The 24,494-nt window shown below is 37.4% G+C and overlaps 1 protein-coding gene across 2 annotated transcripts in view; it reads right to left on the bottom strand.

The window, feature by feature from the left end:
* SNX2 (sorting nexin 2) overlaps positions 1–23,733 on the bottom strand; it is a 29,510-nt gene extending 5,777 nt beyond the window's left edge. For both annotated transcript variants that reach the window (XM_021546259.3, XM_085566460.1), the window contains exons 1-10: positions 23,598–23,733; positions 16,713–16,830; positions 9,258–9,421; positions 8,024–8,090; positions 7,771–7,814; positions 7,545–7,686; positions 4,263–4,341; positions 3,003–3,078; positions 1,652–1,765; positions 1,332–1,425 (exon numbers count right to left, since the gene is read on the bottom strand). In XM_021546259.3, coding sequence (XP_021401934.1) covers positions 1,332–1,425; positions 1,652–1,765; positions 3,003–3,078; positions 4,263–4,341; positions 7,545–7,686; positions 7,771–7,814; positions 8,024–8,090; positions 9,258–9,421; positions 16,713–16,830; positions 23,598–23,705 — 1,006 coding nt within the window. In that variant the 5' untranslated portion in view covers positions 23,706–23,733. The remainder of the gene's footprint in view (positions 1–1,331; positions 1,426–1,651; positions 1,766–3,002; positions 3,079–4,262; positions 4,342–7,544; positions 7,687–7,770; positions 7,815–8,023; positions 8,091–9,257; positions 9,422–16,712; positions 16,831–23,597) is intronic.
* Positions 23,734–24,494: the final 761 nt, after the last annotated feature.

Below are 24,494 nucleotides of genomic sequence, written 5' to 3'. Positions count from 1 at the left end.
TCACCTTTCACAAAATCACCACTCCCATGAGTGGAATTTATTTTTGTTGGGCTGTTTTATTGACTTTAACTTTTACGTGTGCATACTGTAATGTATTGTCAAATTCTTCTATGCCTTAAAATAAAAAACAACCAAAGCTCACATATCATCAACATCTGCGGAAGTGAAGTTTTGAGCTTATTTATTAACAAATACTGGTGCAATTGTCTCAAATCCCATGTAAGTAATTCTGTACAAAGTTTAGTTCCATGAAGGACCTTTGAACAAATGTTTGGTCAAAATTACTTCAGGTTAGTTTGCAATTTTGCTGCTCCTGTGAAAGCATCAGAACAGCAGAAGTGATTGTAGAAGGAAATTGTCTTCAGATATTTAAAACCTTTACAATTTAAACACAACTCTTAGAAAAAACCCAATGAACCAACACTTCCTTAAATCTAAAAGGTGGCAAATCAACTGTAAATAAAGATTTCCATTTTCCATTACTTCTTAAATACTCCTTAGCCTTGAGGATAGGTGGCTAAAGATATTTTTACTGCAGAGAGTAATTCTTGATTAGAATCATAAGAAAGCAACTTATGACATTTTCACGCACTTCTGTAAACACTCAAAGGCAACACCATATTTTAACATACTACAATATTGTCCTAAAGCACACTTAATGGTCTTCTTGAGCTACAAAATCAAAATTATGGTTTGTTTGGAGTTTTGTCTGGTTTGGTTTTTATTATGCTTTTTTTTTTTTTAATAATCTGATAGAAATCCATCTCTGACAAAGAGCAGCACAGATTATTACAATACAAATCTACAGGTTTTGCATATATCTAAAATAAGCAAACAAAAAGCTGATATTCTGTGACTACTTATCTTCGAAGAAAAGTTTACCTTAACAGTAGCTAGAGAGTGTATCATTATGCAGGCTAAATTAAAAATAAGACAGTCCTGTCTAAGCACTTAAACTCAGTTAACAGAGCAATACTGAACCAAAAGATGTTTAAATGTATTTACACAGCCATTTTTTGTTCAGAAAGAAATTACTCTTGCCATGAGACCTAAAGATAAATTTATGGACATCTACTGTAGTGGAATCACTTGCTAGGTGCCATAATGAAACTGCAGGGGAAAAAATGTCCTAGGGACTCTAGGAATGATAGACACCTGGGTTATATTTAGAATTAAAGGCAGGTATACAAAAATATAAGAGCAGTTTAAAACAGAAGATACAAGTAGAAAATGCTTGCACTGAAGTACATTGTGTAACTATTTAAGAGTTCTGACATGCTGAGTTTTTGCCTCATCACTATTTCCTATGGTTCATATATAAGTAAAGTTACCTTTTCTGTGGCAGACTAATGCTTCAACACTGGCATGAAGCTTCCTAAGTTGCTGATCCAGATTCTCAAATTGTTGCTGTTTTTCTTCAAACCACTGACAAAAGATGAAAGAGTCAAGCATTACCAATTAATTACCAACAACATTTCTGGTTCTAAAGAAGCAAATTATCCAGGTACTTTCAGGGTGGTCAATTGATACAGCTAAGAATTCAAGCCAATAAGGAAATTAATAACCCATTTTCTACTTCTACAGCTTTAAAATGCAATTGTTGAGGCTCATTAATTCATCTCATTATTCAAGCTGAAAAATCAGCTCTTACTGCATCCGATTCATTCATCTTGATTGTCATTTTGTTGACAGCGTCGGCAGCTTTGTTCACCATTCTCAATATTCCTGCTCCACTCAGAGCCTGGGTGTTAACTGCTCTCGGCAGCTGGAATTGAATGACAAATAAGGGCAAAGAGACTGGTTAAAAGGATGGAGGTTTAACTGGGCACAAGGGGAAAGAAAAGGATATAGTGGTTTTTTTAGTCCTATGTGTTTCAATATAGTGGAATCTAATTTCTCAAATTTACTACTTCTACATTCTCAAGAGGATAACTTAAAAATATAGACTATTTGCTTTTCTTCTACATCTTTACATTTAAATGGAACAAACAAACCACTTGTCCAAAGCTGTTATGAACTAGCCAAATGTCCTAAATGGCCACTTATATGCTACAATGAACAAACTGCCATTACAGGAACAGAAAAGCTTAGATTTTTAACAAATTAGACAAAGGAAATTCTGCAACACATTTAATTGTAATGCAACACATACACTGAATGCTGATAATATGAGGGTGATGACTTTTTGCTTTTCAATATAAGGATATAAATGTACCTCAAGAGAACATGTTATCTGCTTAGGTATTGAGAAGCCCTTGGAGTTAAATTACCAAACTTTAAATTTAATTGATATTATTATTCAGGCTAGATTGAATATGCTATGCAAGGTGGCCCCTATGTCAGATCATTTACCCTTCATGTGATGTTTTGTCTGGCAGCAGCATTGACAAACCCACAGTAAGTTATCTATTGATGCTTTTGTCAGTAGGGAGGCCTCTGTGACTTATTAATATAACTAAGATACTGACATTAGCCAAAACACAGTTCAGTATTAGACTGAAACCACTATGCACATTTATAAAGAGATAGTTCTATCTTTAACAATGTATTTAATATTGTGAAAGGTACCAGATTAATAGTACAGGATTTTTGTGAAATCCTTATTCACAAAAATACCTAGCCTGGTCAGCAGCACTGCCAGCATTTTCACACTATCCTACCAATATACCTCAAGCTGAATTCCTAGAGGCAAGAGAGCTGCTCCCAAGCCAGTTTAATTTTAGATCTTACTTCACAAGCAGTAACATCAGAACTGAAAAGACCAACTCACTTGAAAAGTCACTATACAGCAAATAGCTTTTTGTCACTACCATTGTAAGTTTTACCAGAGCCTGAGGCACACCATTACCTAAGTAGCCTCTGCCATTCTAGTCCATGAAGGGTATGGTCTAATTTGATTTCATATTAATTTAGGGGATTAGGTCTCAATACAAAGTGAATATATTGCTTGGTACATTACCATACCTAGAAATAAATAAAAAAAGTTAAAAGAACATAAATACCTCAGAACTTTCCAAGAACTGTCTCAAATCTGGATCCTGTAGCAAGGTTGGGTGCTTTACTGTTCGTTGTAGATACCTATGATTTTAAAAATTAAAATATCAGGTAACAGAACACATTTAATGTGTCTGACTGAACATAATGTAGTGCCATAGCACAACATAACATACTAAAGGTTAGGTAGTGTTTCACAGCACAGTTTGTTTATACCAGAAACTCCTTAAGGTGGGACCTGCCATATCTGTATAATGCACAGTGGTAAAATAATATGCTTCTTATTTCAAACAGCTGAGTGAAAACTCTTTTATTAACCACTTTATGCCAGAAAAAAATGAACTTTAAACAGTTTAGTTCACTCACTGGACAGGCTTCTTGTTACAGGTAATTCTGGCTGATTTATTTTAGCATTATAGGAGATCTTGGACAAGTTAGTTGATTCTGATCTAGGTATAAACTATTTATGTACTGGATAGATTGAGAGTATTCAATGCATTTAGTTCTCATACATGCATAAGTACAATTGAATATAACTAATTCCTTTTATTTTTCTGCACTTGCTTAGACCTCAAGTGTATTTTTTTTATCCACCCTCCATTAGGTATGATGATCCTCATCTGGTTTTTCCTGAAGAAGGTAAGGATTGCAGTTAAACTATTTTACACATTAGATTGGTCAGTTTTTATCCTTGTTCCATACTCTGTATGAAGTACAAGTTAAGGTTAAGGTGGCAGTATAGCAGGGATAGGACCCTTCCCTGACAAAAAATACTTGGACAGTATCAGCTGTATATCAATGCTGGGTGACAGAGATCCAGTATCTCTTATGCCAAAATTCAACAAGTCACATCAATGTCATCAGTGCACATAATCAGAAGCCCATTTTACTTTCAAGTGATTGAAGGCCTCTTCACCCACCTTCCAGCCCAACAGCTGATTTGCTATGGAATAAATATATTACTGTAATTGTCTTAATTCTTTCAACCCAAAAAGTCTACAGAAGCTGGTAATGGTAGTTTACTTACCGAACCTCTGCAATCTTAATTTTAAACCTGAAATAAGTAATCTGTAATCATTTTTGTGAATAGGGCTACTCTTCCTGCTATTAATGAGAACTAGTCAATTTTTATACAAAAATTTGACAGTTGTATACAGTCTCCAGAATTCACTTAAATACAGATCACCAGCATTGCAATTACAGAACCCATATAGTATACTACGAGTAATTCTGAACCTAAATAAATTTTAGTTAGATACACACATTACCTCTCTAGAGCTGCTCTTCTTTTCTCCACAAATTCAGTAGATGAAGAATCTTCTTTGCCTACTTTAACCTTGGTCATGCCTTGAAGGAAACGGCATCATATTGATTTTGTTTTATCACAGATAAATCATTAACATACCTGATGTGATCAGAATATATGCATCACCTAAGTTTACATATTTAAATCAAATTACAGTGAAAAACACTACATAGGAACATAAAAATCAACCGCATGCTGCATGGTAAAAGTAGCTCTGTGAAATACTCAATTTCCTGTGACATATTAATTGTGACTAATAGGCAAACAAAACTAGCTTAAGTTGCATTTATGAAAACAATGTAAATGCTGATCAGAGTCTGACTGGTAACTCACATCCAGAAAAAGAAAACAGCCATATAAAATAGAAGACTAAAATGTTCTCAGATTATATGCCTAGTCATTGGTAAGCTTATTACCATTATTTTCATTCTACTATTTTTTCTTTTAATTTCTAGAACTAATAGTTTTTTAATTAACTAATGCAAACTAACAAATTCTGAAAATTCTGAACTGCATGGAGAACAGAATCAGCAGATTAAAATATACATAGCCTTACAGTACTTTCTCTCACCAAAACAAGAGTAGTAACCAGTTATTGATGTGCCATAGCACAGGAAATAAATTCAACCTCAGCAACAGAAGAACTCTAAAACACTCAGACTGAAATCACTGTTTGTCATGCTAAAGATCTAAACTTGGAGTTCAGCAACTTCAGTCCCATCAAAAACGTCATGAAACACTGGACATCAATAATTATTCTTATTTCCTGAAAAACAGGAAAGGCCTTTTCTTATACAGTCCAGATATCTGATTTCTAGCTGTAGTATATTTCTTATCTCTTACTTTTGTGTCTCTTTAGCTACAAGTTTTGAGATTCTGATGATGTACCCACTGATCTGTCAGGTCAACAGTTCCCTAAGTTCCTCACCCAATATCCCTTGTAGACTTAGACTCCACTGTAACCCCTGGAAGAGACAAGCAGCAAAGCCTTACAGGAACAATAAGGAACCCTTAACCTCTCAGCATTAGTTTTCCCTCCTCTGCAGGATGATGAAAATAAATCTGATAAAGATTTTTTTTCCGAAAGTATTCTACACAGTATAATTTAACTAAATCCACAAATTTTTCAGTAAAATTGAGTATGTCTTTAAATAGAAGTGATTAAAGTATCCAAGGGAAGTTGAGGTAATTCACATGCCTCATCTTTTTACATTACAGTATTATTATACAATAATATTTTATTGTAGAAAGAAGGAAATCCTGTGGCTTAATACGAAAGAACCTTCAGAGATGAACTTTGAACAGAAGTTCATAGGGAAAAACTGAATGCACAAGTAACCCATATGAGGACTTCCTACCCTGTAAAAATGACAGTTGTTTCTAAATATCTTGCCACAGTTCTTTCTCTGCTAATATAAATCTATTTAAACACCAGTGCAAAGACTGTTCCTGTAGACCAAGCACTCTTCCTTCACAGGAAAAGATCCATGACATAACAGATTATTTTCTCTAAAAATGAAAATGTGATTTTCATACACACTTATGTAAATAGTGAGTTACCTTAATGAATGTCCAATTCCAGTTCACAATTGACCCATTTTTATCCTTTTGGTCCACAGTCAGTAATTGATGGGCTGGAATTTGTAGCGAAGATCTAAAATTCCAGCCCCTACTGCTCATCACCACAATAAAACTGGAGCTCTAAACTCCAGGTGTTACCAGAAGTATAACAGAATGAACAGACAGGGACTTCTTTACAACACACGCTGCATAACACTGAATGTATGACATTATGTATTAAGACTTTAAACATAAACATGCATAATGCAAATATTATAATCTTACTTTCAGCTGTTTTGTCAGCTCTCTGCTTTAAGATGCATTATTTCAAAACAGACCAACTCAGAATCAACTCCTCCTTTTCTCCAGAATTGGAAATGTACTGACTACACGCTCTTGAACAGAACTAAGTAACACCTGTGAGGTTCAACTTTAAAGAGGGAGTTTCATGCTCTTTTGAAAATATTTTAAAGAGTCTGAAAACTCCCAACCTACCTGAAGTCTCTACACCAGGCTTTGAAGCACCAGCCAGTGCTTGCTTGCACTGCAGTATGTCCCACCATTTTATCGTCTTCCACGTATATAAATTTTTATGCTTGTTTTGTTCAAGTGGCAGCTGAAATCCAGTCTAAGCTGAATTTGACTGTGATGCAAGCACTACATTTTCATGTAAATGCACAGTGTCATAAATGCCTTAAAAGTTGTATCATGATCAGAAACCTCATTCCATTTCCATAAGCCCTATTAGCATTTGGAATTAAACTTATTTTTGTTACAGGAAAAACTGATTATTATGGAATTACCCATAAATTTCAAGAACAACCAAAAATTCAGATCAAATTTTCAGTCTCACAGGCTTAAAAGTACAGTGCTTTTCCACAGAAGTAAAAGAATGAATTTTCCAAGCCTCTTGCTGCCTACACATACTCAAACTGCCCACTCCTACTTACATGAAAAACTGCTGCCCTGATTATCTTTATGGACTAAACTACTAAAAAGAAGTTCTGCCATTGTCTACATATCAAACAACATTCTAGATTCAAATCACTTATTTATATGAGTAACACAAAAGTCTTTAACAGGCTTTACTATTTTAAATATTTACCTATTTTGAAAGAACCTCTCCTACTCAGAAATCACAAAACTGAAGACTGTTTTAATGCATCAGGCATGCTTCTTAGCTCATGGAGAAAGGATCTGATCCTTTACGGTATTCAACCCAAAAGTTGTTCTTTGCATTAAAACCTTGCAAAATTTATGAGAGGTTTTGCAATTCACCATGACCAAAAGAAACAAAAAGAAGTATCAGAGATCATAAGTATGCATGAAGCTCTATATACATGAAGTATATATGAAGCTCAATTGGCAAGCAATCGATAACAGCTCAACTTAAAAATAAGCTTTTTTTAACATCCTTGTTTTGGTAGACTAATCAGCTCTTGAATGGCAACAGCAAAGAAGGAATCATAGATAAGAAACACAAGGCCATGCATTAAGAGGCATCCTTCTCATTATCATCATTAGTCTGAGTTTGGAAGAGGCCACTACATATCTTTCCAATTTAACGTGAACATTTGGAAAATACAGAACATTAAGAATACTGGGACAACCTGAGAAAAAAGCAATATTTATGCAGAAGAGAAATTTGTATTCAGTACTTAAGTGTCACCTTACTTGCACTTACCTACAATACTTTTTTCTGGAGCTGGAGGCACAATACAACCAATATGCATGTATTTTGTTGCTAATTTGCTGTGCAGGCCAAGAAAATCACTGAATCTTCTTTTCACAGAGAATTCATTTTTGTGGAATATTGAAAGCGATGTCTTAAAAAAATAAAATCATTGTGAATTACTGATCCATCACAGTTACAATACTAAGTATTGACAAATTTTTGTTGCACTGCCTACCTTTGTTGTTACTCTGTATGCCATATAAGCATTCATTCCGTCTCCTGTAAAAAAATTAAAATACTTATTCCAGGGCAAGGCAGTGTAATTTTGTTATACACTTTTTAGTCCAAAAAACACATTAAATAGATTTCTATTTAGATACTAAAAATTGCTAAAGGAAAATTAAAGAGGAAATCATGCTAAAATCTAGGAATAGTCTTCAAGGAATAAGAAAGTCTACAATCTGAATTTTTAGGCTCAAGGAACTTACCAACTTTCTCTGGGTCTGATACATTGATTTCTATATCAAACAAATCTCCATTTGCTTCCTCTTCAATCTAGGAAAAAGATATACCACATTTAACAAGGTAATGGACATCCATATTATATATGGGTACAAGGATTAGGATGTAGAGGCAGGAGGAGAAAAGTCAGTATGCTTGTGTGATTATGAAACATTTCCAGTCTCCAGTGTTAATATACTTTCCAACACTGACTGTGACTGCAATCAAAGTTCTTGGGGTAAACTCGGTAGTGCTAAGTTTACAACTAGACTCAAATGACCCTAAAGGCCTTTTCCAAACTAAATGGTCCTGTGATTTCAGTTTTAAGACCTCCTACTTTGTAGCTTTCAGTACAGGAAACCTAGGGGTCTGTTCATTGTATCACCTACAATGCCAGCAGACACTGTGGTTCACAACCACTCTCACTAGCAATACTTCCATGTGTTTGTAATCAAAGAACAGACATTCCTTTTCATTAACAGTATCTGGAGCAGAAGAGCTTGGGAAGGGAAAAGCAACAGATAAAAAATATTCTGATACTTGTCTGAGTTCTATTCTTCCAGAAATTCATAATCCTTCATGAATTATTCCTAAAAAGAGAGATCTTAAGAAATGCCATAGTAGAAGAGACAATATGAGGGCTGAATCAAATGCCATCATGTGGTATCTGGGGAAGCAAGCATCTTTCAGTCACGGGTAAGTCTTGTTTGCACTGTCTAGTAAGAGAACTCTCTAGAATGAATGGCATTCAGCAATGTCCATGCTTTGTCTGGAACATCAAAAAAATAAATAGAAATGTTAAGACTACAATTACACTCAGCTGTTTGTTAGCATGCAAGATAATGCTAAAAACTGCTTGTTCAATTTCCCTGTTAGGAACAACCTCAGAAATACAAGGTGAAACTGTAAAATGTTAGTTAGAGTTATATTGATATAATTTCTTATGTATCAAGTTCACAGCTTACTCCTACACACATTTTTAAAGTATCTATTCTGAAGGAATAGAACTTTGTACTCCTAAGACTACATATCTCAAATATGATCACCTCAGTAGTGAATTCTTTACAGTATTTCCATGAGTTGAATTCACACTAAACCTCTTTTGCAAAACAAACAGCAAGGTATAATACCATGTGCCAAAATTTAGAACTGGCATTTTAAAACAAGGTGAAACTTAAAAATCCAGACTAAAATTTCCATAGTTTAGAATTTACAGCATACCTCTTCCCTGGATCTATCAAAAATCACTGGAGCTGTTATACTTTTCAATTCCATTTTGGGAGCTATTAATGCGGTAGGTGTTACAGGAGTGACTGCAGGAGTAGGTTCCGGTGAAAGTATTGGATCCCTCTCTGGACTATCCAGTGAAACTTCTTCTGTTGCTTCTACATAAACATATTGAGTTAGTAATAAATTTCCTGTTGGATATGCATCACAAAGACAACAAACATGCACAATACAGAATGATGATAAAATAAATAGCACCCATTTGTACAGGATAATGTTTTTCAATACATAATTAAAACCAGATATGGCATTTGAGCTTGTAGTGCAGAATGGGTTAAATTAAGACCAATATTGCCTTTATTTTTATGTATACTGTTCTGTAAAGAGTATTTTAAGCAGTTACAAGCTACAAATAATTTATTTATGTATGACATATTGTTAATTAGTATTTTTTACCACAGGAGCAGCACTTTTTCATCACCTGTTTCGCACTCCGAACAACAGCTGATTTAGTCATATAGGATGGTAACTAAGCAGACTAAGCCATATAACAAATGAAGTTACACACCCCCACCCTGGCCAAGTACCCCACTAATGTAAAGTATTAGCAGGTGAAACATTAAGATTGTCTTTAGTCTATCTCCATTCTCTCTGGAGCTTAAAACAGCTCACTAGAAAGTGAGTACTTCCTTTAGGACAGTTCATCTGCCTTTAAAGACAATGCAAACCCCTGCTCTACAAATCTCACTAACCAGCTTGGACCACTGGCAAACTATGCATTTCCTGGTAATACAGAAGTTCCTGTTCTAGTTCAAATAATGAACAATGCTGTATTTTCACTAGATATGCATATTCAAGTATCCCAGTTTCTTAAAAGATAACATGGACCACAGAACAGCCATTTGATACCAAAATTGACTTTCCAATAGACCTCAAGTCCTTTCACAAACTCAACTTTTGTTAGTAGTACTTACCAAATAGGTAAAAAGGCATTAATCCAAAGTAGACACTCATTCTGGCTCAAGGCTAACAAAGTTGACTTGCATCACTTTACTTTGGAGCATATCACTCAGAATTGATAAGTATGGAAAAGACTTTTGAAATTATCCAACCTGTCTGTTCAAGCAGAGTTCTAGCAAGAGCAGGCTCAACTGGATCACATCCAGATGAATTCTGAGCATCTCCAAGGAGGAGAATCCACCTCTTCCTTGAATAACCTGTGCCAGTGCTTGCTCACCCTAACCAACAAGGAAAAAATCCCAAAAGCTAGCATTACCCCCTCACCCCCACCAAAGACAAACTAAAACATAATATTTGTCTTATATATATTATCTGGTTTTCAGTGTGTAGCCATTGTGTCTTGTTTTGTCAGTAGGGACTATTGAGAAGTCAGGCTCCCTTTTCTCAATTTCCTACAATACAGTATTTACATCCACTATATGATCCTCCCCACCCCAAGCCCCTATTCCAGGATGAACAGCACTAGCTTTCTCAATCTCACCTATTATGCAATACATTTTATGTCCTCAATCATTTTCACAGCCTTGCATTGGAGTCATTCCCATGAGTCCATGTCTCCCCCATACTGGATAGCTCAGACTTGGACTCAGCAACCTAGGTGTGGCTTCAGTAGGGCTGAACAAAGGGGAATGATCAATTCCCCCAGTCTGCTGGCATTGCTTTTCCTAATTTCAAACTACGTAGTATTTTCAAACTAAAGTTAAAACCAAGCACCTCATTATATTCTCAGTTTTTAAGATGACTGAAGAATCTACAACCTTTCTTTGAAAATAATTATTTTCATAGCATTGCTTTACTCTTACTGCTAAATCTTAAAGAACACAAGTATCTGCTAATGCTTCCTTTCCTCAAATGCCACAGGAAGGACACTGAGCCTTAAATCAATGAGGGATTTTAATTAAGAACCTAAGATCAGGTGGCAAGTCATACTGAAGCACTTGCAAAAGAGCTTTCAGATTGGCAGAACAGCAACATTTCAACAAGAGGCAGTTCTCTCCTTTGGTGGCTAACAGCATTCAACATATATGTTATAATGATATTTCACAGAAATTTTCTCAGAAAAATATGCACATACATATGTAACACAGTATACTGTATACATGATGAAATATAAAATAAAAAATATTTCTGAAATAAAGCAATTGCACTTCAGTTCTTCCTTTTTTCTATCACTAGCTGTATTCCAGCACATTCAGGAAGCACACCATTAACCACCGCTATCTACTTCTCTGTATCTCCAAATTTTAGACAGATTTATAAAACAAGTTGCTTAACAATCTAATCATTAGCTTACAATCCTCTTACTGTAAAGTATAACTTCATGTAAAAACTGAATTTAATGTAAGAAAGCAGTGCTATTATCAGATGAAACATAACTTCTTCTCCAGGACTACTCTTTTTTAGACTTGTATCCACATACCCATTAGTATCACAAAGTGATCTAGGTTGTACATCAAATGAATTCCAAGCAGGGTTAGCAAATTTTTAAAGCTGCTGCCTGGTGTTTCTTTTTTATTTTCCAGAAGGAATTTACTCACATAAAATAGTATCTGTTTGTTTGATAGCAGTAATTCAGTTATTTTAGGAAGAATTGAGAATTTATGCCTTTCTTCGTCTTGTTACCTCTCACTCCAGGTTTGGCACAACACCAGACACTATGCAAATCTAGAAGCATTACATGGAAAAGACATGAAAGGGGATGATGGGACTGAGTTGGACAGGGAGAAAGTTATCACGCTTTTGTTTAAAACAAAAATATTCAAGGATTCTGAAAGGAAAATGAAGCATTAGCTTCATATAAAACAGCAGGCTCTTACTTCTAGCTATTTTCCCCCCTCATAAAAGCAGTCTTCAAGTAGTACATGGACTGAAGATCTATTTCTTATGAAATAGAAATGAACTCTGACATTTATGCTTCTTACATATATTTTGAGAAATCTTTATTTTGAGAAATCAGATTACATTGTCTGATTAGAAGTTTTATTGATAATTCTTCTGCTTGTTTTACAGGTGTGCTTTTTTCCCCTCATGGAAACATTAATATGGTAGGCTTCACAGCAGAAACTATGGCACTTCCAGAAACATTTCCTTAATCTATTAATTTTAGATCTTCACCAGAAAACTTAGTATGAAGTTGTAGTTTTGTGGTGTAGTTTATTTTTGGTTTTGGGTTTGAGAGGTTTTGTGTGCTTGTGTGGGTTTTGCTTGGTTTTTAAAATATTCAGTATCATTATTAGCATGAAAAATGAAATCTAGATGTCTCTTTTCCAGAATAGTTCTCAAGAGCTTAAGTTCTCACTTAAAGAGGCAAGCAACTGCTCTGTCCAACTTTTGTTAGGAAAATACCGAGATCCAACACTTAATATCAACTACGGGAGTTACCAGAACATATTAAGAATTCCCACCAACCTAATAGTGTAGACAGCTAGACATAAATACATGCTTTACAATCTATAAACAGCTTTTGTTAGGGATCACTGTCAAGTTGCTTAGCTCCAAAAGAACATGAAGACATGTCATTATGCTGTAGGAGACAACTACATATGCTTAATTAACATTCTATAGCCAACCACAACAAGTTTCTATGAACACTCAAGCACAGACCTTAATCTCAGCATTACACAGAGCTTTTTCTTCATTTTTCACCAGCAGTTTTTGTGAAATATCATCTTAGAAAATGCAAGTTTGCAATTCTTCATTAGCAGCTCACTTTGGCAACAAGTTATTTTTACAAGTCACACTTCCAAATATCAGACCTTTAATATTCTGGCTTATTATCTTTGAAAGTTTGTCCATGTGAAATTATGTTTGGAAGTAAACTTCAGCAGAAGCTGTTATGTAGACAGAGGACAAGCTATTAAAAAAGGCTTCTCTAGGCACTGCAGTATTTCAGAGAGTTTATTGAACTGAACTGACTCTAAGAGTTACTACACCAAAGTCATAGGTCCTTATTATTATATCAGAAATACTAAACATAACCTTAATGAGAAAAGAAATAGGTTTAATGCAACAGGCACACACTAATATGACCACCTCCTGACTTCAAAACTGTAGGTTCACATGCTTTCATGCATTTATTCCTTGCAAAATAACTGAACAAGCAGATTCTAAAAAGCAGCAAGCACTTGCACAAACTCTTCATATCAGACACATTAAATAACAATGGTCTGACAGACACCATAAGCTAGAAGCTTTTCTGTTCAGGTGTGCCTGAAAAACGTATCTTGCCTGGATCAGAGAAATATCACCTCCTTTTCTGTCTCCAATCCCAAGAAAAAAGCCTAAAGGGAAAAAAAAACCTCACAAAACCTAACAATACAAAACCTCACCAAACAAAAATAAAAAACCCAAACAAACAAGAAACAAACAAACAAAAAAACAACACCAAAAAAAACAACAACCCAATGAAAACAAACATCACCCCAGACCCCAACACAGAGATTTTTCCTCAGGACACAATAGCTAGACACCTCCATAACATGATCCATTCCCAAACACATTTCAGAGCTGAAAAAACAAAATAACAGTAATCTGTTACCTGACAGAGGATAGGAAAAAATAATAGTTTTCCACTTCTTTTAAGAAGGTGACAGAACACTGACAAAACTTCACAGGTGAGCTCACCATCTAGTGCTTTTCTATGAGCACCAGAAGTAGAAGGCACAGACAACTATGCCCTTCATGTGCAGTCCATGGCATATTTGTGCAGTTATACATTGAATTTTGGGTCAACATTTTGGAATACTAGTTCAATATGCAGCACTTCACTGTACAACAGCAGGTTATTGATGACCAAGCTTTAAAACATATCTCCAAATTTCTTAAGATACACCTAATACTGCCTCATTTGAAGCACTGACTAATCATTAAGGTCTCTCTATGTAAGAGCTTTACAAGGTAAGATAAAGTAATTCTTTTGGTCAAATAATCAACATAACTTTTTTTCTAAGGGTGAAAGTTTTTAAATGGGTTTAGCAGGACAGTTTGCTCTGTTACAGAACCAAGAACCACAAGAAAGCAGCAAAATTTACTCATCTCCAATGACAGCAGGAAAAGCTCATTTCTTCCATTTGTGAGACCATGTTTTAATAGCTCAGTTATAAGTTGCCATAGAAAAGGCAATGTACATCTATATTGCACATATTATTCTGCAGCTGCCACGGAAACATAATAGCAAAAATGGTTTTAAGCATAATAAAAAAATCCTAAACCATTTCCCATGTTCTGTCCTGCATTAAAGCCATAGAGAAAATTTGTACTGATTCACCTTCTTTTCCATTAGGCTGCAATATGAGGTGAAATAATGGAAAAGTTCTATTAAGTCTAGAGAGGCATACCATCACAATTTTTACAAGACTGAAAAACTATAATTATTTCTGACCCTGAAAAATGGTAGTGGCAATCACTCCTCTCAGGAGCCACAAACAAGAATTTCTTTATCTGGATTTTGAAGTGTCTAGTAATTCAATATGAAGGAACAACAGATGTTACAAAGCTGTGAAGCTTCATTTTATTCTCCTCTCCACTATAAAATGTGCCAAGTCAAGATTCTTTGGAATTTCAACATGTCAAATAAAGCCCTGTCACAATCACTTTTAAATTAAACTCTGCTTTCCTAGAAAGCCAGACTTTTACAATTATGCTGGAAGCAAGAAATTGGGTATCTCATCTTGCCTTCCTCATGCTGTTTCTATACTGTCTAGCAAAACAGTCCTAAGAAAGAAAAAAAATAGTTATACTTGTGAGTGCACAGCACTGGAACACAAATTCTACACAGTTTTTCAGAATGTCATTTCAGAGTGGCAGTGACACAAACACTTAAGTTCATTACTTGGGTTCAACAGCTTTATACAAACTTTTTGCTTAGAATAGGAAGCTGTAAAAAACATAACATTTTATCTCATGCTCTATAAATCACATTTGTTTTTTCCTCTATTTGAGAGTATTAGACTCACTCTGTACCATAAATTGAACTTCAAAAGACCAGGCTCAGCTGAGGTAGATGTGCAGTGTTAGATGCCTTCAGTTCAGTGCTGCAAGTGGGTAAGACAAAGCCGTACATGGCAAAACCCAAACTCATTAAATCAATTCCCTGTGTTATTCTCACAGCATTCATGTCAGTTGAAACAATCTGGCTGCAAACATTTGTTCCTTCTGTCTGACTCCCCTCAATATTTACTCCAGTCTCCCTTTTTCTTTTTTTACTATTATCCAAAGGAGAACTGGCTTTCTTAAAATATCCGCTCCAGATGGCTCTATGGTTATAAAAAGCCAGCTTTGTATACTGAAGCTAAATAACCAAATTACTGACTAGTACTAGAAAGCTACATTGCTAAAGCACTTATGGTCTTTATAAGTTATAAGGCAAAACAAATGCAGAAAAAAATAAGATTACCCTATCCTTTATTCCTTTATTCCTTTTTTCTCTTAAACAGTTTTAGAGGTACTAAACTTGTCAATACATTCTTACAGTATAATGAACAAACAAGTTCAAATAGAAACACAAACTACACAAGCTGAGAACAAATGGAATGGGCATGTGTATATATGCATTTATACAAAATAACCCAGAACTAAAGGTTATAAAGTTTCTTTTGAATGATTACATCAGGTAATCAATGAGAATGAGATGACTGTGTTCAAAGCACACTGTCAGCTGACTAACTCAATATGAAGTAATACGGAAAATGATAGTGTTGAGATGCAACATTCAGAACCATCTTATGCACACAATACATTCCAAATATTCCAGCTACTTTCTTGAATAGTTAATGTTCCTACAACTGTAATTGATAGCAAGAATAGCCCATGTTAGGATAGCTGAAAACTGACACTGAAGTAGCAACTGATTTATGAACCTTTAGAAACATTCTGTCTATTAACTTACCAGAACTTTCACATCTTTTTCTAAAGCATGTAATACTGTCAACTCTCAGAGGCACAACCATGTACTAGTGAAGTGACAGGACTGGTCCTATGTGCCAGTTTGTAACCTTTCCATTAAAAAAAGAGTATTAAGAAGGAAATACTTGCAATACAATCTGAATTATCTCTCTTCAGAATTGGAGAAAAGACTGGGACAGCTTACGCATTATTATTATTATTATGTAGAAAACAAGAAAGTAACTTAAGACATGCACTTCCACACAAATAGATTTGAACATTTTGAATCACAAAATTATAAAGACTATTCTCACTCCCAGCAGAACGTTAGTAACCAGGTTAATGCTCCCACACTACACACTGACAGTAGACACCACAGAGAAACTTACAACCAAACTCAACTAACAACATTTTTCACAAGAAAAAACCTGCACAGCACTGTGAAACTACTTATAAGGTTTCATTCTTCTTCTCAGAAAAGCACACTTCTTTCTGTCCAAGGATAAAAGGGTTTGTGCAGGCATGCTAGAAGAAAATAGTAATTACCAGCAAAGAGGTCTTCTCTGTCACCATCCAGCATGATTTCTGCTGGCTTTGGACCATTGGAGTTTGTGCTGAGGTCTTCTGCAGGAAGACTTGCTGGCTCTGGAGATGAGGGACTTGACTGTATTAAAAAAAAAAAAAAAAAAAAAGGCGAAATAATTGTAAGAGAACCAGTTGCCATGTGTCAGTATATAAGACTTACTGCAACATTGTTTCATTGCAAAGACACAAAAGAAGATGTACCGAAAGGGAATTCTGTCAGCTATTTCCATTTCCCATTACAAGCACAGCAACAACAAATAAAAGGTATGAGCTGGTCAACAGCTCTTAATTTCTTTGCTTGAGAGCAAAAAAAAGTCAACAATTCCTTCAAGTTTAATTAATGTGAAAAAAAAGCTGCTACAGAATGATCTAGAATGAGTTTATTACTAACACCGGATTACAGAGGATCAAAGGATCACAATGTTTTGTACATGGAAGCTGGGCTTGCCACAGATACAATTTTTATAGTTCATTGAAGACTACAATTTGCCCAGTTGAAGACACTAAGGAAAACGAAAGCAATATTGAGGCTGGGCCACAAATGAGTATGTGTTACACCTAATATATTGCCAAAGGTTTTAAGCAATTTTACAACTCAGGAGTAGCATATTTCAGAAGAAATGTTCTGTCTCTCCTTCCAGTGCAGTGTAGAAGGGCAAGTTCAAAACCCTGTATTCCAACCAGAACAGAAAAGCATGGAAATGCTTGATTTCTCAATGCTTGAGTTCAAGAAGTTTAAAGTTTCATCAGCAAAAGCAGTTCTTCACTGAAACATCATAGGTACTCATTTCAAACGAGGTTTGCTGCTATTCAGCTTTGAACAGCAATCCATTTACATTTTGATAGACTGGAGTTTTAGGACACAGTGGGAGTCCCACACTGCCACAGATGCAGAATGTATGTAGGTTTGTGCTTGTCAAGTCACTGCCATGAAAAAAAAAGAAAAAAAAGCCTTCCTGAATCTTTATAACACATCAACAGAGAGCTTTCTGCTTTATCACTTAATTATGCTCTTGCTCAATGAATAGTGGAAGTGAGCCCTTGAAGAATGCTTATACGTTCAAGCTATTCCCTCAGTCTATCTTCCCAGTTTTATTGGCAGTAGCTATGTCAGTTAGTAATTGTTATTTTTGACTATAACCTGGCTTCTAATCACAGAACTATTCTATCAGGCACAAAATTCACTTTGAACACTTAAATCTAATCAACCCACGGAAAATATCGGCATGCCTAAAGTTACAACTTAACCAAAGGTCAATACAGAGGTATTCCCACTTTAAAGAAAGGGAAGAGATTCCTCTAAGAATGGCTATAAATACATACCACCAAGTCTCTTACTGAGCCAGGAAAGATCCTGTCCAATGGCACAGTTAAAGCAAATATTTCTGCACTAGATGCCAGGCTTCATAGCTCTTGTTAGTAGAGCAGTTACAGGCAGCTCTCTCCAAACTCCATATTGAGAATATTTGCAAACAGCGAGGACTTAAATAGACCTTATGGGCACCTCAGAAATCTGAAGAGCAAAGCTGACCAGATGGATATCCCATACCATAACCATGCTCAGCAAAGCTATGGTGAAGAAGGAGGATGGAGAGGATAGCTAGACTTAGAACATTTGTCTAAGTCACCATTACACTTCTCTCTTCCTGGATATGGCTAAGCACAGGCCTGCCCATGGAAGAAGTGAATAAATGCAACTTTTATTTCACCCATTAAATTTTCTTCATCTCTGTCCACTGGTCTTCTCTTTTCTCCCTTCCAATTCTTCTCTCCCATGCCAGGGGGAGTCATGAATGCCAGACAGAAATAAACTTCAACAAGCTGACAGGTAAATAAGGCCCCTACTGGTCTATTAATCTTTCTGCAGGTCTTTGGTTTTCAAACAACTGTGTTCTCAGACAAGATGAATTAAGAATGGGATTAAATATATTCACTAAGAGTTGTGACTTTATAAGAAAAAGACAATGTGTAGAAGCATCTTAAAAATTATTCATGGTCTGAACACTGCATCAGCTTGTTTAAGAGTTTTGCAGTGAAGTATAGTTTCTTCTCTTCAAAATGGGCATAGTTCTCAGGGAGCTACAAAAACCCAGCAAGGCACAACCCTTATGTATCAAAAACTGAGTCAATAATTTCTAATAACCTGATTATTTTTGCACAGACAGTGCTATCCAACCTCTCAAAAACCAAAAAAGCATCCATGCCTGCAAACAATATATTAAGCTGTTTCAGTTACAGTCTTCAACGGATGAGAGCTAGAAGACAGGACCCCAGCTTTGCTTCTTTATCTCTACAAAATACAGCTAAAATGGCCAATGAAAATGCCTGTCAAAGGAGTCAGTAGTTAATGCGGTGAAAATCTCTTTATCAGACAAGACATGGACATGAGACCAACAAAAACCTCATGGCCCAGACAAATAGCATAGCCATTTAAAAACTTTATACTTACTCAATGCCAGGGATTCACAAAATGTCACAAACACATCCATTTCCTGAAATGTACACAGCGAAATTTCTGAACAAGTCCTGATCTGAAGGTTTGGTGAAGCCTCCAATAACTGAGATACTCAATGGCCAGGACATCCAGGTATGTAGGACAGTCAGAATCCTGTCACGTTTTTCTTGAAAACATGTTTCTGGTAAGATGCTCATGGGCCCATTCCAATTTACAATGTCAATAACAAGCTCTATTTTCTGTTATTTTATTGTTCATTACACCTGGAGGCAATAACCAAGTATTTTACAGCTCTGACTTATGAAGAAGCAAGAACAAGATCTTGCATTTTCTGCTGGTTGAAATGATAGCTCTAGACATTAGGACATCCTCCTTTCTCTTAATAGTAGGTTACCCCCCCCAAACTAGTTTTGCTTGCATGAGCCCCACCTAGCTTCTCTCAATCAAAACATAAAGGGCTGACAAAAGGTGGCCATCATAATATTGTAGTTGTTCATGTTAACCCAGCTCACTGTCTGAAACAGGTGCTCACAAATCACAGTGTGGGCAGAGATAATACACTCAATGGCAGGACAGTGTCATTTGCAGCAGAAAGGAAGATGATACAAGCAGCCACATTGGAATGAATTTCCACATACTTCCATTACAGCCTGGATTTAACATTAAGCAATCAGACACACATTTTCAGCAGAATTACACCAATCTTGGATACAGACCTACCTTTCTGCAAAGATGTAGTACAGTATTGAAGGACTTAGTGCTTTCCTCTCTGACATTCCAATGGGAGCTTTACTGCTTCCACAGTAATGGCCACTGATAAATTGAGTGGATATTATTAAAGCCATCTGGACTTCTGTGGCTATCTAATGTTTTGCCTCATGTATAAAAACCAAACAGATACTGCAAATCTTCGACATAAACTCATTATCTGGCAATAAGATTATTGCACACCCTGCCCTAAATGATAGTCCTTGATAAATTACCACAGCTACTGCTTACTGATTATTTTCAAGTTTCTCCATGTATTTTTCAATTTAAAAATACCCACCAACAAACAGGAGTATGGGAATGTAAATGTATGTTTTAATGAGTAGATGGCAGCCTAGGTTCCTTTTTTCACACGGCACCTTCATGAAAGGCAGACTGGCAATACAGAGATAAGTGAGAAGTTTAGGAAAATTGAAATAAGAAATGGTGCAATATATAAACAAGGAAGATTACAAAGACACAGACTGGTGTATGAAGGAGAAAAACAGTAGAAATGGTGAAAAGAGAGTAACAGTGACCATTTTTTCAGAAAATCTAATATATATCTTACACATATATCACCAAATTTGACTTTCATGCAATTGTTTGTGGACCCTTCTAATGGGAGCAGAATACATAGACAGCAAATTAGCACTCTATTGATTAAACTTATCATAGGGAGTGATTCTTCTCATAATGCACAAGTAACTTCCAGAATTTGCTGTGCAAATCATGGACACTCTTTTAATAAAAACAAAACTCAACAACAATAAAAAAAAAACAAAAACTAAAAAAAAAACACATCACAAAAAAAAATTAAAAAACAACTAAAAAACAAAACACTAAAAAAACCCCAAACAACAAAAAAACCCCAACAAACCCCCCAAAAAACACCAAAACAAAACCCCAACAAAATCCATGCACTTGAAAGTTTACCAAGTAGATGAGTTTACCTAGACCTCAGGAAGACACTGAGCTACACAAATTTCATCCCTACGAGAGCAGTGCAGATGCCAACCAGCACATATATATAATAACCAGCAATATTATTCACATGGAACTTACAACTGATTATCACTGTAAATGCAATTTTGGCTTAAACTATTTACATGATTCATCCTGGCTGTTCTCACTAATGAAAGCTACTCTGGCAACTAAAGGGAAACCTCTCAGTAACCCTGAGTGTAAGAGAGGCCGCTGTCCAGACTCACAATACAGCTGGCACAATGAAAACGAAATAATCATTCTCATTCTACTACTCATAAGCCTTGTGGGTATCTGACAATAAAATGAGCACTCCATCAGCTCAGAAAAGTTGCTGCCCAACCTGGTTCCCAGTTCATTGGTGTCCTAAGACCACAGGAAGGAAGAGTTCTCATTCTCTGCCATACAGCAAATTTTCAAGTCCTAAAATGTGTTTCCACTGCACCCCAGAAATCCCAATTGTTACACCCCAGTGAGATCTAATGTTTTATTTTCTACAATTGAGAGTGTTTTAAATGCAAGGCATTAACTTTTCTACAACACGCACAGAGAAAATATTCTCCATTTGAATCCACGGAAGTAACTAAGCTTCTCTGTACTTAAATGCTACATATTTGCCATTCACAATTTACACTGAATCCATATTTTTTTCAAAAGCAATTTAGCCTGTGTTTTCCAAATTGAGACTTTGTTAATATGGAAGCTATTTGAAAGATGTATTAGAAAACACACAGCTTTTCCACCGCACAATCAAATTTTAGACAGGAAAGGCACAGCACACATTTTGTGAACTGCCAAGAGAATGAAAGCAAGATAAAATAGGAAGGAACCGAAATTAATCATGCTAAAAGCAAACAGACAAAAACAAACCAGTTGGGAACCCTTTCAAAGTACCAAAGCCCTCATGTATGTTGGGTTTGGACCTCAGTGTCTTTTGTCACACTCTCATTTCTGGTATCAGCAACCAAATACATTATTAACTACCAAAAGCATGACCCCATTCTATTGTTACTATACAACTCCCACTGGCCTTTATAATCAGTTTGTCAATGAGTATTCACCAGATTAAAGTAACACCCAAGACAAAAGTTTAACTAGGCCTACATCATCAGGCAATCATTTTTCTCTGGACTATGGTACTCTATACACTGAATCCACCAACTGATATTCAAGCTATTAAGAAGTCCAAAGTCAATTTTCATTACCTCTTCCTTCCAAATTTGCAGGAAAATCACAAGACTAAGGCAGTGCCCTAAATGCTGATGTTAGGAAAACTTACTGACACAGCTTTTAAAAGCTTCTCTTTAAGCAACAAGGCTTCCCCTTTCCACTTAAGAGACTCTATCCCAAACAGACTGTGTACACCAACAAAGCAGCATAGTGGAATTGTCAGCAATTGACACAAAGCCCATTTCTTTGCCAACGTTTGCAGTAAGAGGAGTTTCAGTAACTTTTTTATCTTATGGTAACTAAGTGATTTGGACACTACATGTATCTTATCTCCTGCAGCTTTAGTTCCAGACCACATCAATAAAAACATTGTTTGTGTTACACTGCAGTCTTTCTCCATGCACTGAAAAAGACTCCAGTAATACACAGTGTCACACAGAGATGCACAGAAGTCTACTCATGCAATTCTTGTCAAATGCAGATTCACAACATTTCTTATTCCTTCAGTGCATTTTTTTCCACAGATCTTTTTCTACTAATGCACAGATTATGCATCTATAAAAAGAAAGTAGCTTGAGAAAAGTTACTTTAAAATACATTTAAAACCCTCTTTGTATACTGCAGGGTTTTTTTGTTATGGACAGACAACAGCCAGAGTAAAACCAAAGAAACATGCACCAATCCTATTTCTGTAAAAGTCAGGGACAGAAAACTCTTCAGGAAAAGAGGACCAGAACAATTTTCTTTTTAAATCTATTCACAGTAGGAATAAAGTTCTTCCAGAAGATACTGGCAAGACACACGGGTGGAACGTGACCACAACAACGTGCCAAAAAAGCTCCCACTACAACGAATGAACACATAAGCATTTCTCATGTCTCCTCATGCTTCTTTCCCAGCAGGTCCCAGCAGCCATCGCAGGCAAACACTGCGTCGGCTCCCTTGGAAGAAACCTCAGAGACAAATAAGTTTCTACAAGATTTGAACACTGAAATGGAGTGAAGTCTCGGAAAGAGGCCAAACAAACAAAATGGGTCGTTATTAATCCACTCAAAGTCTAAGGCGGAGAGGCACACCCCCATACCCACATAACCCAGCGAAACTGGAAAGAGGCAAGGTGAGAATATTTTCCTGCCAGCACAAGAAGAGGATCAAAGAAGGGAAAACGGCGGTACTTGGAGAAAAGAGTTTTGAGCTTCTCTTGGCAGCAAAAGACCCCTGCTCTCCGTGAGGGAAGCACCGAGTAGCCAAAGCAGAGGTGGGAGGTGGGGCCGCGGCCGGAAGCCAGGCTGGCAGGGGCAGCCGCGTGAGGAGGAGTGAGGGGCAGGAGTGAGGGGCAGGAGTGAGGGGCCCCGGGCAGGACCGAAGCACCGGCGGCCTGAGGGGCGGCCTGAGGGGCAGGAGAGGGGAAGGGAGGGTGCGGGAGGGGAGGGCCCCGGGCCGGCCAGTGGGCGCAGAGCCTGCGGCGGAGGGCGAGCTCTCCTCCTCACCTCCAGAGTGGACACGGTGCTGGTGAAGAGATCCTCGCCGTCCTCCAGCTCTTCGAGGTCGCTGGGACGCGTCTCCCCCAGCGGCGGCGGCTCCCGTTCCGCCGCCATCTTCCCCTGCGGCCCGGCCCCCGCGCTCACGTGACCACCCCCGCCCCGCCGGCACGTGACCGCGGCGGCCGGGGCGGAGCCCGCGGGGCGGGGCGGGGCCTGCGGGGCGGGGCCCGCGGGGCGGGGCGGGGCCTGCGGGGCGGGGCGGGGCCTGCGGGGCGGGGCCTGCGGGGCGGGGCGGGGCCTGCGGGGCGGGGCCTGCGGGGCGGGGCGGGGCCTGTGGGGCGGGGCCTGCGGGGCGGGGCGGGGCCTGCGGGGCGGGGCCTGCGGGGCGGGGCCCGCGGGGCGGGGCCCGCGGGGCGGGGCCCGCGGGGCGGGCTGTGGCCGGAGCATCTCCCGAGCCCTCGCCGCAGCGCCCGCCGCATCGTCCACGGCGCCTCCTCCAACCCCTGCCACATCCACAGCCCCTTCCCTATCCTCAGCCTCTTACGCTTCTCAAGAAGAGGTAGAGAGAATTCCCTAAGTTAGCTTGGTTATTTTCGGTCACTCTTTAAGAAGGGCATGTGAGAAGTTTAACTTCTTTGATTCAAAGTAACATTGTAATTATAGTCGGGCTAAAGAGATTTGTGGCCACAGAAACCTATTACAGGTTTGGGTGGGTTTTTTTTCTTTGTTTTTTTTTTGTTTGTTTGTTTGTTTGTTTGTTTGTTTGTTTGTTTTTTTGTGTGTGTCAGAGAGGTCAAGAAATAACCCGAAGATAACTATAGGACCTGAATTTTTAACTAACCGTGGTTCGAGGTTGAAAAACTGGGTTAGTAAATCTGCATAGGAAAAGAACCAAAATTAAAG

This window comes from Lonchura striata, chromosome Z (assembly GCF_050655825.1).
Source record: "Lonchura striata isolate lonStrDom1 chromosome Z, ASM5065582v1, whole genome shotgun sequence".
In the NCBI taxonomy this organism is placed as follows: domain Eukaryota; kingdom Metazoa; phylum Chordata; class Aves; order Passeriformes; family Estrildidae; genus Lonchura; species Lonchura striata.
The sequence above is the reverse complement of the archived record's forward strand: the minus strand, read 5'-3'. Positions and strand labels throughout refer to the sequence as shown.